Here is a 15,741-nt window from a genome sequence, read left to right as displayed (position 1 = left end):
CTTAGGGCTCAGAGCACAGGCTTTGGACCTAGCAGACGTGGCACAGAGCCCTGTTCCTCCACGCACTGCCGTGACCTTGGTCAGGCAGGTCACTTAATCCCAGGAAGAGCCAGTTCCCTCATCTGTAAAGAAGTGGGTGGTGGGGCCCCCAAGGCACCCCAAACACACAGTAAGCACTCAACGTGACTATTGACTGAGGGCCAGACCCATGCCCTGAGGCCTTGGCTCTCCCAGTGGTGGGTGCATGCTTCTCCCACCTTATTTGTCATGAAAATGAACACTGTTTTTGCAAAACTCCTGCAGGAAGCCTTTGCCCAGCTTGAAGGACAGAAAGAGAGCTCCATCTATGGACTTGGCCATGGGCGCCCATCATCCTGCCCCGGCCCTCCACCCTTCAAAGCAGACGCTGACACAGGCAAACCCTCTGTGTTTACTTCCGGAAGAGTGTGAGAAGGCCCTGAAAAAAATCATTTCTTTCATGAGTGGAGGGCTGACGTTTGGTCCTTTCGGCCAAATACTGGGAAGTACTGGTTTGTGGTAGAAAACAAAGTTATTTGAAGATAACACTCATATGAGTGGGCTCTGGGTAACTTGGCAGCCTGAAATTTCCACCTCATAGCTTATTTTAGGACAACCAGAAATTATGTCTGCTTGGAGAAGAGGGTCACCTCTGATTTTGGCAAAAGTGTAAGGCAAGGGAACAGACACTTGGTGGGTTGCAGCTGGCTCCCAGGGCACTAGAGGGCCACTTCCCCTTTCTAAGCTCTCCCACTTCCCTTTCCTCAAAAAGGAGAGGGGACTTTGCACTGACCCAGTTCCCAAGATACACGTGAAACTGCCCTTCTGGGTGTGGCAGTTCCCCCAGACGCTTGGGTGCAGGATAAGCAAGGGTCTGGGTTCAGGGAGCAGCCCAGCCTACAACACGCAGCCCCTCAAGGGCCAGTTCTTGGTGACCCTCAGGAAAAAGCAGCTAATGGCTGTACCCGTCTTGGGAAACAAAGGAGGAGGGAGAAAGGGAGAATCTTCTGGAATTTCTAAACATTTCTCCCATCACTTCTCCTGGCTTCTACAGCACTTCCCCTGGGATTATGCCCATTTTTACAGATGAGGAGATGGGCTTCGATAGGGAGGTGGAGTTGTCTGAGACCCGACAGCAGGGGAGTGAGGAAGCCTCAAACTGAATGCATGACTCCTGCTTCTAAATCTCACATTTTGTCCCAATCATCCCAACGCAGGGCTGGTGCTCAGCAGGTATTTGCTGAAATGGTCACCATGCCTCACTGTCTGTCCCAAGGTCCTGGCTCACAATCCTCTTCTGGGCTGGTAGGAGTGGGAAGGTAGATATAGAAATAAAGCCAGCATGAGACACCACACAGAGTGGGGTAAGGGCTGCCCCACAGCCAGGGGAAGTGCTTTTGCTTCTGCTGATCTGTGGACTTGGGAAGTCAGAAAATGGGAGAATCGCTATCGAAAATGAGATTGGCTGAGTTTTTCATTCATTAGTTCACACACACGATTGAGCACCTGCTATAAACTTGGACAGTGGGGTAGATGACAAAAGATCCAACACCTGCCTTTAGTCTGGGAGATAGACGGGTAAATTGATGGTTAACCCAAGGAGGTAAGTGTCTCAGCAGAGGGGCTGTAGGAGCCAGGAGGGAATCAGTAATCCTGGGAGACCTCAGAGACAGCTTCCCAGAGGAGGTGATGCCTGAACAGAACCTTGAAACACTTCAAAGTGCACAGCAAAGAAGGTAAAGGAATTGCAAGCCATGGGGATGACATGTGTATAGGTGCAAGGTCAAGACAGAGCAGAGTAATGTGTGCATGTGGTGATTCTGTGTGATAATTTGTACTATAAGCCGTAGATGGTAATGGAAAAGGTCACTGACAGTCATTATCTGTAGTCCTTACAATAGTCCTGTGAGCTTGATATTATTACCATATTTCACAGATGAGGAAACCGAGGTTCAGAGCGAGACTGAGCAAGGCTTCTCACTGAAACTGGGTCCTGACCCCTGGTGGCTGAACATATTATAGCACCCTCATGTGAAAAGATATTCAAAGAACATTTATTTAAGAATGCTATTAGGACACTGTGAACTGTCAGTAGCAGAAACCCAGTTAAAAGAGGCTGGGATTGGTGGAGGTAGGGAATTAGCTTATAGAACTGAAGAAATCAAGGGTAGCTTCAAGTTGGATTCAGGAGCTCAAATGTCATCATGAATTTGTCTTTCTCCAGCTTTCAACTCAGTTTCACCCTGTGTTGCCTTCATTTTCAGTTAGAGTCTCCCCATGGGGCCACCAGGAGCTCCAAGCTTACATCTTACCATCTTAGTAGCCCCAATGGAAAATATTCTCCTTTCCTCCCGTTCCAACAGAAAGTTTTAGGCTTAAGTTTCATTGGCTGGATGGGGTCCTGTGTTTACCTCTGTACCCAGACCTGGAGCCAATGCAATGAATAAGGTAAATCTCACCTCACCCACATGGGCAAAGAGTAAGGAAGTTTGGATCCCAAAGAAGAATCAAGGTGTTATTACCAAGAGAAGGGGAATTGATGATGGGAAGGTAAAAATAAGATGTTTACCATAAGCACTTGGCAGACAACCTATTATGTGCTCTCCTAGAACCCCATACACATCTCCGAGCCTCAAGTGTCAGAGCTCAGGGCAAAGATGGGCCATAAGGGAGTCCAGGAATATTAGACGTACAAGTATCTCTAGATGTGTGTAATGTAATAAAGTCTACACAGTGTGGGACTCCAGCTTAGTGTCTCATCCCAACTTACATTTGGCATGGATGGCAAGCTAAGTAAAGGAGGAAGGGCTCCGTACCACTAGACACTATTAAGTTAAATATGCATGGCAAACAAATTTAATAAGAGGATGGAAATTCCATATGGGAAGGAGGAAAGAGAAGGAGAAAAAAGGCAGTTTAAAACAAAGCAAAGAAAAAAAAAGACAGGAAATTTTAGAAAAGATGGGACAAATGTAGAACACAAAATCACATTGAAGAAATCAGTCAAAATATATCAGTAATCACAGGACATGTAAATGGAATAACCTGGGCCAATTAAAAAAAATGGAGATTGTCAGATTTGATTTTTTTTAAACCCAAACAAATATTTTTACAAGAGATAGACTTAAGAAAACAAAAAAGTTGAAAGTATAAGGAAGGAAAAATAAGATGTACTAAGCAAAACTAACCAAAAGAAATCTGGGTAGCTATATTAATATCAGACAAAGTGAACTGTAAGCAAAAAGGATTACTAAAGATAAAGACCATCTTTTGAAAAAAGACTCAATTCACTAGAAGGATAAGAATTCTAAACTTGTATGTACCAAATAAACCAGCTGCAAAAAGTAAAACTGACAAAGTAACATTGACAAAGCCACAAAGAGAAATTAATCATTAACATCGTAAGCAAACAATATTAAGACTAAAAGGGAGATATTATTATAGATTTTACAGCGATTAAGAAAGATGATAAGAACATTGTGGTCAATTTTATGCCCCAAACAAGGGAAAATTCAGATACAGCGCACGAATTCCTAGCAACAGAACTTACCAAAACTGACTTGGGAAGAAATAGAAAACCCGAATGGTCCTATAAACATTAAAAAGTAAAGAAAGTGGGCTTCCCTGGTGGCGCAGTGCTTGAGAGTCTGCCTGCCGATGCAGGGGACACGGATTCGAGCCCCAGTCCGGGAAGATCCCACATGCTGCGGAGCGGCTGTGCCCGTGAGCCGTGGCCGCTGAGCCTGCGCGTCCGGAGCCTGTGCTCCGCAACGGGAGAGGCCACAGCAGTGAGAGGCCCGCGTACCACAAAAAAAAATAAAAAAAATAAAGAAAGTGAATGAAACACCGGTAGTAATTGGTTTTGCTAAGGAGTTCTACCAAACACTCAAGGAAAAGATCGTTCCAGTCCTGTTCAAACTCTTCAGAGAAGAGAAAAAGGGAAACTCTCCTGTTTATTTGATGAGGCCAGTAGAGTGTAGATTCAAAAACAAGTATGAGAAGGGAGAAGATAAAAATGAGAAACAACCCAGATGTCCACCAGCAGGTGAATGGATAAATAAATTGGAGTATCTTCCCATAATGGAATATTTTATGACTGTGAAAATGAACTACAGGTTCACGCATTGACAGAGTTTAATCTCAAAAGTATAATGTTGAACAACAACTAAAAAAAGGAAGCTGCAGAAAAGAATCCTAAAACATGATTCCATTTATATAAAAGAAAAATCCTGGCAGAACAACACAGTATACTATTCAGGGGTACATACATATTTGCTGAAACAAATCAGGGGCTGGTAAATTCTATTTCTTAACCTGAGAGGTGGTTACACTTGTATTCATTTTAATATTCTTTAATATTTTAAGCCACACACGTGTTTTTTTTATATAGCCTCTTTGATGTATTTCATTTAAAAATATTTTTTGACACAATCTCCATGTAGCAAAAAGATATGTCTGAGTAGTGGAGTTATTTGAGATGTTTATTTTCTTCTTTTTGTTAGTCTCTATGTTCTGAATTTTTTACTATGAACATGTGATCCTTCCATAATAATATTATTTTAAATGATTTCACAGCCTTTTAGAAGAAGGGAGGTAATTTCCTAGCCTAGAGCTAGCTTGTCTTTGATAATTTCAATCTAATCTACGTGAAAGTCACTTTATCACACTTCAGGCTCCATCTGGAATGTTAATCCAAGGGTAGATACCTGCCTACTTGGTCAAATATGTACACTGCTGGCATGGAGAAGAACCGGAGCCTCTGAAGTGCAGGGGTGTGACCTGGAGGTCCAGGTGAGGGCAGGTGTTCTGGGGACGGTGGGGCTGGCCAAACCCACGAGAGAGCTCGGGCCATGCAAGGCCTCCAGTACTGGCTAAGCCAGAACATACCATGCGTCCAAGGAAGCTTGGGTGTTGGCTGTGGGTGTTGGCTGTGTCGTTGTTCACAAAGCCTTTGCAAAAGCCGGCATCCAAATCTATACTCCCCTCCGAGGGACTCTAAGGGGAAGCATGATGTTTTCTCTCTCTCCATGTGGAAGAGAGTGAGTCTGATTCCTCTGGTGGCCAGAATACCTTAACAGATGAGGGCTAGAGCTGAGGCCAGGCACGAGTTTCACAGGGCATCCGGAGGACCCGCAGTGAGTGTCAGGACCAAGCAAGGGCTAGCTTCCAGCCTGAAACTGGATGAAGAAAATTACTGCTCCAGCCAAGGCAGGGAAGCAAGAAACTAAGTAGCATCCATTGCCTTAGACAGAGCTAAAGCCAGATTTTTGTCCTGCCCTGGAGCTGCAGAGACCCCAGGCAAAGTGTCTAGGGACACCAAGACACTTTGCAATGCAGCTAAGCAATGCTTAGCTTCTCCTGCATTGGGTCCAAGCATGAGACAGGATGGGCCGGGGCTTGCAAGGACACTCCTCAAACCACAGTTGCTTGCAAATCCCCTTCCCTGTGCAGCCCATAGTCCTCTCCCAACTGCATAATTTACACTTAAGTCTCTACACCACCTGGCTGTTTTCACTGAAATATATTTATAAGACTTTGTATCATCACCATAAATGGAAATGCAGTATCACTTGTGGAAAACAGAAAGTACTTGTGATCATAGAAACAATGACACAAAACAATGCCACCCAAGTTTGGCCAGATCCCATTGCCTGATTAAAGCTCTGAGCCTGCCCCAACTCCGGGTTATAAAGGGACACCTGCGTGTTGAGTACTAAAAACACAGGCCCTCCACACTGAGGCTTTTTCTCTTGACCTCAGAAGGCTTGAAATAAAAACGATGAAGGAATTCTTACTCACTGAAAGTATCGGAAGGAAAAAGCAGGTCAGCTGTCCACATCTTAGCAGGCAATAGGCCAAAGGAATTTTGTATACCCAGATATGGGGGAAGTCTTCATCTTTCTGAAAATGTATGTCAAATACTTTGTTAAAAACTTTCCTCCCAAGTGTTTGGCTAACTTACGTTCAGTGACCTTCAATCAGCTTGACTCAATGGACATAACTGAGGACCTACTATGTGCCAGCAGCCACTTAGCAGGGGTTTGAAAGGCAAGCGCCTTGCCTTCAGGGACCACACATTCTAATGGAGAGACAGACACATTCACAACTGATTTTAATGCAAGGCTGAATAAATCTTTGTGTCTTCTTCTCCCAGCCTTCCCCCAACTCATGCAAAACATGATGTAGGTGTTCAGGAATCATTTTATTCAGACACAGAAATAGCAAACATTCACTGGGCTCCTACCATGAGCCAGGCAATGTGTGGGATACTTTTAAACATATTTTATAACACTTAATGCTTTCAAGAATTGGAAAGGTGGTTATTTTTACCTTCACTTAAGGTTCAGAGAGGTTAAGTAACTTGACCAAGGGTACACAGCATGTTAGAAGCTGATTTGGGGTTTGAAAGCAAGTCTCCTGGATGCTCCCCATTGTGGGTTGAGGGAACAAGTCCCTGTTTCACGTGGGAGGTTCCCCGCCCCATACCACCCCACCCTTCCCAGCTCCCGGCTTAGAAGAAGCAAAGGCCAGAGGCAAAGTCTGGCCCAACTGGCCTTGCTCAGTGGTCACCTCAGCCCTAACCTACACTTGTGTCTCCCCAGGAAGCCAGCGATGTCCTGCACCCTGTGCTCCAGCAATCTTCTGAGCTGCTGCAAGAGCCTGTGGGCGCTTAGTTTCCTCCAGAGACACGTGGGAGGCCCCTTGGAGGAGCAGCCGGGAGAGCCACTGTCTGAGGAGCTGCTAAGGACACTGGCCCAGGAATCGGTGAGGATGCTGCCCTCTGAGGCTGTCTAGACCCAGCCCCAGAATGCTGAAGATCCTGCTTCTAGTCACCAAAATTTGACTCCTGGAGCCACTAAGGACCCAGCAGCCGCCCCCAAACCACCGAGGACACACCCTAGCCTGAGTCTGGGGACTCCCAGAGCACACGGTGGGTGCTGGGGTCCTCTGGCCTAGGATGGAGCAGCCTGCTCTGCGCTCAGACTCCCCTGGGTCTGGGTCTGCTGAATCCCATGGGTTCAAAGCTCAGGTTGGTGCTGGCCCTGAGTCACGGGCAGAGACGGTGGGACTTTCGGGGATGTGCACACAGGTGCGTACACAGAGGTGTATGTGCCGACACACGCCTGCCCTCTGAGCACGGCAGAGGGCTATTGCCATGAAGTATTGGCCTCTCACTCCCTCGTGGTTCCTGCGGGATGAAGGGAGGGAAGGGAAGGGAAAGGAAGGACGTTAGCCTTTAATGAACACCTCCTGTGTGCCGAGTACGTCACCCGCCTGAGCTCACGTCATCCTCGTTACATGTGGCAGGGATGGTCGACCTGTCTTTACAGGAATGGAGACTGAGGCTCAGAGGAGTAAGGGGCCACTCAGCTAGAAAGTGTGTCTGGCACATAGGAGGCACTTGAGAATAGTTGCTAAAGGAAGGAAGGAACAAACAGACGAACAGACAAATGGGAGGATGGGTAGAAGCCCATGCTCTTGACACAACACCTCACTGCCTCTCAGGAGAGGCCACGATATTTCCTTGACTCAGCAGCCCCTCCTGCTAGCGAGGCTCAGACCCGGAGCTTGTGGGGGGGGGGGTCCCTTCATGCTGCAGTTCTGACCCTCTCTGGTGCTTTCTATCAACAAGGAGTGGCATGGAACAGACTTGCTGGGGCAAGTGTGCGGGGCCACAGGGAGGGACAGGGAGAGGTGGGGGTGGTGAGGACATGACAGGCAGGGGTGGGGAAGTTGGCCCCGCTGCACCCTCTACTGGATGCGGGACCGTGGGTGTGGCGGCAGACACCTTGGAGCAGCTCTTTTCTCCTCCGTCCTAGGGGCTACGCTCTCCTTTCCTATTTTCAGGGTTGTGGAAGAGACCCAAGGAGGTGAAGGAGGTGGCAGCCCCAGAGAGATGAGGGTGTTCCTGGGCTCTCCTCGCTGACCGCTGCCCCTCCCTGAGCCCACTCTTCCCTTGGCTCCAAGAACCCCTGTTGTGGTCCCCCTTCCCCATCCACCCCTGCCTTTTCAGTCCCTCTTTCAGCCCACCGTTCTCTCCCCAGCCACCACATGCGCTGTTCCCCAAGGCTCAGTCCTGAGTCTTCTCCTCTCACTGCGATTTCTCGCCCTCTGTGGCCTCGTCTCCACCCACTGAAGGTACCAAGAGACTTACCTCTAAGGAGATTACTCACACATGTGTACCTGGAGCCCAGGCTCCTTCTGGGAGCCTTTGACTAACTTTCAACCTCACCGTGAGCATGTCCACAGCTGCACCTTGACCATCTCCCTGCACCGCTCCTCTCCCAGGGTCCCCCTTCTTGGACAGAAGCCCTGCCATGGGCTCCAAAAGTCAATCTTGGCATCAACTTTCTCCTGGCTCCGCATGGTCCATCCTCTTGTGTCCTAGCTCCCGCTTGTATCCACCATTTACCTGGTTCTCTCCACCTGCCCTGTCATCACTCAGTACCACTGCCATCCCCTCCATCAGGACAATTGAAACAGCTTCCCGTACTCCCCACTGGCCTCCCCCAAGCCCACCGTCCACCCCACGGCCACACTGGGCTGTGCAAAATGCAAACCCATACAGAAAAACATCTTTCCCACAGCCCTCAGGCCCCGCGTGGTGGGCTCCGACGTGCCTTCCAGCCTCCTGTTGCCCCACACTCCCTTCCATCTCTTCATCCCAACCCTAGCGGCCTTCTCCGTTGGGTTTATTTATCTCACTGCTCCTCCAGCTACCAGGACACACACAGAGCTGTTTCCATGACTTGAAAAGCTCCTCTTGCCCTTTCAGCCACAGGATCTCAGCCAAAACATCACTTCTTGAGGGAGTCTTCTTTGACCCTCCCTATTGGGTCAGTCCTCCCACCCGTACCCACAGAACTGTCCTTGGAAGCCATGGGCATGGTTGTCATTTACAGTCATCTGTGTGGTTCCCTGACCCCTGTCCTTCTCCCCTACTCAGGAGCTCATGAGTCCTGCCTATTTCTGTTGACCAGTGTATGTCTAGCCCTTAGAAGACTGTTTGGCCTATATAAGGCATGATTTGCCCCAATGGCCCCCAGAGATGCTCAGTCTCTTGGCTGGATTCCTTCTGGAAACCCCAGAATCCCCTTCTTGGAAATTTCCCCAGGAGTCTGAGACAGGTGAATCTCTAAGTCATGGCCAAGTAGATGGAGCATAAGACTGGTCTGGCTGATCACAGACTCAGCTGGTCAGGGCCGAGGTCAATGTGCTCACATGCCACTTGCCACTGCAGGTCTGGCTCTAGCTGCCCCTGCCCCCCCGGGGGTCTCCTGGAGCCCCTGATGGCTGCAGAAGTGGGGCATATGCTCCCTAGAGGGGAAGCATCTGTGGTGGGCCCTCAAATCCCTGTTTTGTGTTACCATCGTGTTCCAATAAAGCTATCAAAACAGATGCTGCCTTGCGGTTTTATTTTTTCACTTCCTGGTGAGGAAATACTCCCCAAACTTCATCATATGGTGTGTCTTGATTTAGAAAAAGAATTATCATAAAATGTTGGGGTAAAGGCCAACTGGGAAATTGCCTTAAAAGGTAAAAGAGTTTTCAGGTAATTAGGTCTCACCTTGAAATGCCCTGTTAGAAATGAGGGGCGGGCTGATCAGAAGGGTCAGATCTTCTTCCCGCTCACGTAGTGAGCCAGGTACATGGTCAGCACTCAGTAAGTGTTTGTGGAATGGAATATTTCAGAAATTGTCAGATCCAGAGATGCTTTTGGTAGGTGGGAGAAAAAGACATCTTTAAAATGGAAAACTTGTCAATCGGGGAAGTCTTCCACAGTCAAGAGTAGGTGGGTGAAGTGTAGGTAAAAAACCAGGTCAACGAAAAAAATTCATTGATTCTGTGCAAGGAATGATTCCCAAAGGCACCCATGAAAGGGTTTGGAAAATGGAGGGAGCTGACCAGTGTCAAGGTCACCGTTTGATAACTGCAGTGTCGGCGGTGAGCAGTGTCCCCTGGGGTGGAAGGAGGAGGCTGTAGGAGGCTGTGAAATCCTGAACTTCGGGCCTTGCAGAAGACACACCTTGATGCATTTCCACAGGAGGCAGAGAAGAGATGGTGAGTCATCACAATCAAAGCTTACAGGAGCTGATCTGCCAGAAATGGATTTTGATATATTTCAGGGCAGAGAAGACAGAGCGTGTTAAGAGGTCCTTGGGGAAGATGAAAGCAGTAGACCAATGGAGTCGTTAGATGATGTGAAGCAGTTCTATGTAGATAGTATAAAAAGGATGGGGAAGTGTCCCCTGAATGGTAACTGTGCGTGCAGTAAATATCGGGGCACTTTATAGGCACCCAGCCAGGGCTGGAAGCCTGGGAACCACAATTTCCAGAATCCTGTTCCAACAGGTTCAGCTTCCACCAGTGGGAAGCAGAGGAGAAGCAAAAAACCATTGTTGCTAAGGTCAAGGGAGGAGGGACAGCGGGAGGGGAAGTAGGCCCAGGTGGGTACAAGGGCCTACCGCAGGAGTCTTGGAGCAGAGAAGTTCTGGAGGGAGCTGCACTAGGGAGCATTGTCTCATCCTGTGGGTAATGGGAAGGCTTCGAAAGGCCCTCATCAAGAGGGGACTAAAATGATGAGGTCTGTATATAAAAAGACCTTTCAGAGTCCAGTCTGGGAAATCCACTGAGGGGGCTGGAGGTAGAGGCAGAGTGAGTACAGGCAGCTCCATTGCAGGGGTGGGTTGACAGCGGCATCTTATTAGGATCTACTCCAGACCCTACAGCAGACTTCAGGCTACAGGCTGGGAACCCAAAGGAATCAAACCCTCCATGCCCTCCAGAGAGACAGGCATTACCAGGGAATCAGAGAAGGAATGGGACAGGGGGGCCAGTGCTGGGGTCGCTCGGGGTGGAAAGTGTGGGAGTTGTGTATGTGTGTGTGTGTGTGTGTGTGTGTGTGTGTGTGTAATGTGGAAGGATGTGGACCAAAGAAGCATGAACTTCTAAGTGGAAACATTCCTGGTGCGCATCGGGCTGTGTTTAAACGCAGGGTAGAAGTGTGGCAGGTGGTGGAAATGCTCGGAGCCAGGATGGAGGGAATCCACTTGGCATCTCGTCTCAGCTAAACCGCTGACAGTCAACACTTGGCTGATCAGACTCCATCTGGAGCTTCGGGGGAGAGTTTATCGTCTTCATTGTCCATTTTAGGGGGCTCTTTCCAGGTCACTCAAGCAAGGAATGACAGCCTAGAACACACTTCTCCCACCCCGATTCCCAAATCCCACCAGAATTCCAAGCATTCCAGTGATAATTCAGGAGCCCTCACTGGTCACCAACAGCCCACAGGGTGACTGGGAAAAGGCTCCCTTCACCTTGCCAGCAGCCCTACGGGGCTCATAATTTTGTGATTTTGGAGGCCATTGCACCATGACCGCAACCTCCCCATTCGGGGTCACGCAGAACAACATGTTTCTCACACCCTGAGATGCCACCTTGCGAATCAGAGCACTGGCCTGGCTGGACCTCGGCCCTCACTCCCTGGGGCTTTGCGAAGGCTCTCATGTGCCCGACGGGCCTGGCAGGATTCTCAAGGAAATAGAGCCCCAGAGGGACATGCCCTCTGGGCTGTGGTATTCCCAGATAAACCAGTCCTTCACTTTCAACTGACAATTCCAAGCCCTTTCACGCATCTAGACGTTACGTCAGCCCCTCCACAGGCACTGGTCCAGTTTTTCTACTGGGCACAGGCAGAGGTTAGCATCCCCACCACCTGGGGCCTGAACAGGGACAGGGCTCACCCCAAGTTAAAAATCCAAGTGACATGGTTTCCAGCCCAGACCTGCTTGTCTCCAAAGTCCAGGTATTTTTTTAATCATTCATATTATGAAATTAATTTGTAAGGATTAAGCAATAATCAGACACGGCCTCTTTTCAAAATTGTGACATTACAGAGAAAGCCAGAGTTCCTGGGACCACTCCTCCCCATCCTTTTCCTCTAGTGATTTCCAAGGCAACCACTGCTAACAAGTTTGCTGTATGGCGTTTGGTTCCGTTTTGCTTGGTTTTCAACATAAAACTTATACTGCACCTCAGGAACTGAACTCAATAATCTGTCTTCAAGTTTCAACCATATTAGCACATAAAGGGCTCCCTCCTTATTTTGTCCCATGGTATCGGTACCCACAGTTCATTTAGCTGTTTCCCCTAGCCGTGGACATCTGAATCGCTTCTAATTTCTAGCTATTTAAATAATAATATGCTTTTCCATTATAGGTTATTGCAAGATATTGAATATAGCTCCCTGTGCTATACAATAGACCCTTGTTGTTTATCTATTTTATATATGGTAGTTTGTATCTGTTAATCCCAAACTCCTAATTTATCCCTTGCCTGACCCTTTCCCGTTTGGTAACCCATAAATTTGTTTTCTGTGTCTGTGAGTGGTTTCTGTTTTGTAAGTAAGTTCATTTGAAGCACTTTTCTGTACACCTGAAACTAACACAACATTGTAAATCAACTGTACTTCAATTAAAAAAATAATAATATGCTGACCATCTGAAACAATGTTTCCTTGTGTACACCTGCAAGTGGGTTCTGTTGTTACTGAGGGTGGTCCGTGTGTGTGTCCGTCTGTCTATGCACGTGTGTTTAGCATACCTACAAGTGTAACTGTGGATATGGAGCACGTGTGTGGCTGAACAGCCCTCCAGAGAGGCACAGCTCGTTCAAGCTCCCACCAATAACACTAGGCGGGGCCTGGCTCCCCAAAGCCCCACCATCCACTTGTGCCTTTTCTACCATGCCCTCTGGCTTCTTTCATCTCTGAGAAATTAGAATATTCCTCCTAGAGATGCCCTACCTCCAGTCAGTGCAGGCAGGTCATTTGTGTAGAAGAAATTTTCAGAGACCCCCTTGGGATCACCCCAGGTTTCCCATGAGCTCTACCAAGCCTTGCCTTCCTCCTTGGGGTCTCTTTAGCAGAGGGCAGCCTTGCCGAAGCCACACCACTGCAGAGAGGTTGTATCAGTTCACAAGAGCCGCAGTAGTGCTGCGTAACAAACATCCACAAACACTCTCAGCATATGACAGTAACATTTGTATAACTCATGAAGTTGTAGGCTGGCTAACAAGGATAAGCTCTGCTGGGGGTTGCTCATCTTTGCCCCATAAGTCTCTCTTTTTCTCTTGGGACCAGCAGGCCGACCCAGGCATGTTCTTCTCACAAAAAATGGCAGGGACACAAGAGAGCAAGCCCAGGAACACAAGTGCATTTCAGGTTCCTGAGCATCTTGCCTGCAAACATACATACCATCAACAAAAGTAAGTCTCATGGGCAAGTGAAGGACGGAGTGAGTATACCTACCCCTCCCACGGAATTGAGGTGGAGTGAGAGGAATGTTAACTGGATGACCATCTAATGCACTACAGTGGCAGAGCCTGGGTGGGAACTGAAGTCTGCCTGGCTCCAGAGCTCGACATCCTCAGGATGGAGGAGACCTGGGTCTCCCAAGTGATTGGAAATTCCCTGGAGCTCCCTAAAACTCCTACTCCTCAGTATTACAGTTGCTTCCAGCCTCCTACATACCTTATGCTCGTTCTTTACCCTGGCCTACAGCAAGATCTTTAAGACTCAAATCTGGGCCTTGGTATTGCCTGGCTGTGTTCCACCACCCTTCAGTGTTCCACCACCCTTCAGTGTTCCACCGCCACCATTTCTACTGTTCCCTCAAATTATCATCACTTGAGCAGGGCATTCAGGGACACACTATGGTCTGGGCTCTGCCTAGTGGTCCAGGCTTATCTTGTACCTCTCTCCCTATGCTCCACCCTCCCCATCCAGCCCAAGACCCTAGCCTCTTGCACAATCTCACTCTATGACTATGTCCCCTGCAGAATTCCCTTCCAAACCTGAAGAATCTCCCTTAGCCATACTTCAAATTTCAGCTTTAGCATCACCTCCATTTCAAAACTATCCCTGCCCCTTCTTAGAATAGCTTATCACTTTCTCCCTGGTGCACGTCTCTGTCACAGGACGCATCTCACTCATCCCAGGGGTTCCCAGACTCAGGTGACCAGAGGGGCCACCTAAGTTCACTGGTGTAAGACAACAGAAAAGGGCACACTGGTGGTTTTTGACCAACATTCCTGCAGTTGGTCTATGCCCCTGCCATACTAATTATATATATTCTGAGTAACACCCCAGCTGAAAGGGGCTGCAGCAACTCTGTGCGCAGTGATGTTACTTTTGGGGGATGTGGGGCCTGATTCTATTTTTTAAGAGAAGCCATAACTCTGGATTTCTATTAGTAATTTTCAATGAATTAATATTTGTAAAGATCTCAGAAAAGTGCTGGGCATATAATAAATATCACAGAAGTGTTAGAATAAATGAATGGATAGGTGGATAGATAATAGAAAGATAGATAAATAAGAGAGAGACAGATAGATGATTGATAGATAGATAGGTAGATAGATAGATAGATCTATCTTTGAAAAGATAGATAGATCTTTGAAAAGATGGCAAAAATTTTTTAAAACACTGTACAGGCAAAACCAAGACTTTTCACAGGCTACATTTGACAAGAAGGCCCAGTTCTCGGCCTCAGATACAGGAGAAGTGCCCTGTTTCTCTGCAGGAAACCCTGGAGGAAAGAGCAGGGATATGGCATGTGGCTTCCCACTCAGAGCAGACATCACTGAGGCTATCCCCACCACCCACACTCCCAGCCCTTCCTGCTTGCCTTCTCCCTCTGGGTGAGGTGGTGAGGGTGAGGAGAGAGCAGAGGAGAAAAATCATGGAGAAAATGTGAATTGCTTCTGTCTTGAGAAAGGTTTCTCTGCAGCGCTTGAGAGATCCAAAGAGCCTCCGGGTCCTCCAAAAGGGTCTTCGATGTGCTCTCTCCTCCTATCTTCATGGCCAGCAGCCTGGATCAGGCCTAGCTGTGCTTTCTTGGGTTCCAACTAGCTTTGCAGTCTCACTTCTCTCCTCCTCTAATATGTCCGGCCACCTCGTTGCACCCACAAAGGGTGAGTAGATCATGGTCTCAGTCCGGCTTTGAAATCTGGTTGTACGAACAAGTTACTTTACCTCCTTGCACACCAGGGTTGCTGGAGATCATGCTTGCAAGGTACTTAGAACAATGCAATAAAAGACCTTAGATATTAATACATGCTCAATAAACGTCAACCATTGCTACTGCTAAAAGGCAAATCATTCTCAGCACTCTTGTGCTTAAGTACCTGTGTGGTTTTCATCACCTGTGGATACAAACCAGGCTACTTGGCTTGGCATTCACAACACTGCCTGATCTAGGCCATGCTGTCCCTTGGTGCTCCCATCTGGTCGTAGGTTCCAGTCGTGAGATGTACACACCCTACCCTGAATGGCTGTGCATTCTTGCTTTGTCAGTTCTGAGCCTTCCAAATGCTGAGACCTGGCAAGCCACCCCTTCCCCAAAGTTGGGGAAATCCCCCACCACCCTTGGAGCTCAGTCCAGGATGTGAGACCAAGTCAGGGCTGCTCTGGGTACCCAATATCTCATAGAGATTTAGGGATGAAGATCATTCTGAGTTTACTTCAAGCCCTTCTCCCTGGGATGTGCATCCCTTCTCCCAGCGTGCATCTGATCTAGTGGGCTGAGCCAGACAGGACAATGAGAGCGACAGATGCAGTCCTGTCTGACCCTCATTTCCTCATCCATGAAATGGTGGTGCTGCATACATTCTCCTTTATGCTATTTCTAACCTAAATGACCTTTTTAAGAGAAGGCTCCTTTA

At 48.1% G+C, this 15,741-nt stretch overlaps 1 protein-coding gene across 2 annotated transcripts in view; it reads left to right on the top strand.

Annotated features, from left to right (window-relative positions):
* HRH2 (histamine receptor H2) overlaps positions 1-9,393 on the top strand; it is a 48,249-nt gene extending 38,856 nt beyond the window's left edge. Inside the window, exons 3-4 of one of the 2 annotated variants that reach the window (XM_032625032.1) lie at positions 6,621-6,783; positions 7,867-9,393. In XM_032625032.1, the coding sequence (XP_032480923.1) occupies positions 6,621-6,783; positions 7,867-7,893 (190 nt within the window). In that variant the 3' untranslated portion in view covers positions 7,894-9,393. Of the gene's footprint in view, positions 1-6,620; positions 7,683-7,866 lie in introns of those variants that run through there. The other variant, XM_032625031.1, reaches the window with a different exon arrangement.
* Positions 9,394-15,741: the final 6,348 nt, after the last annotated feature.

Source organism: Phocoena sinus, chromosome 3, assembly GCF_008692025.1.
Source record: "Phocoena sinus isolate mPhoSin1 chromosome 3, mPhoSin1.pri, whole genome shotgun sequence".
Lineage (NCBI taxonomy): Eukaryota > Metazoa > Chordata > Mammalia > Artiodactyla > Phocoenidae > Phocoena > Phocoena sinus.
This window is presented reverse-complemented; position numbering and strand designations above follow the sequence as displayed.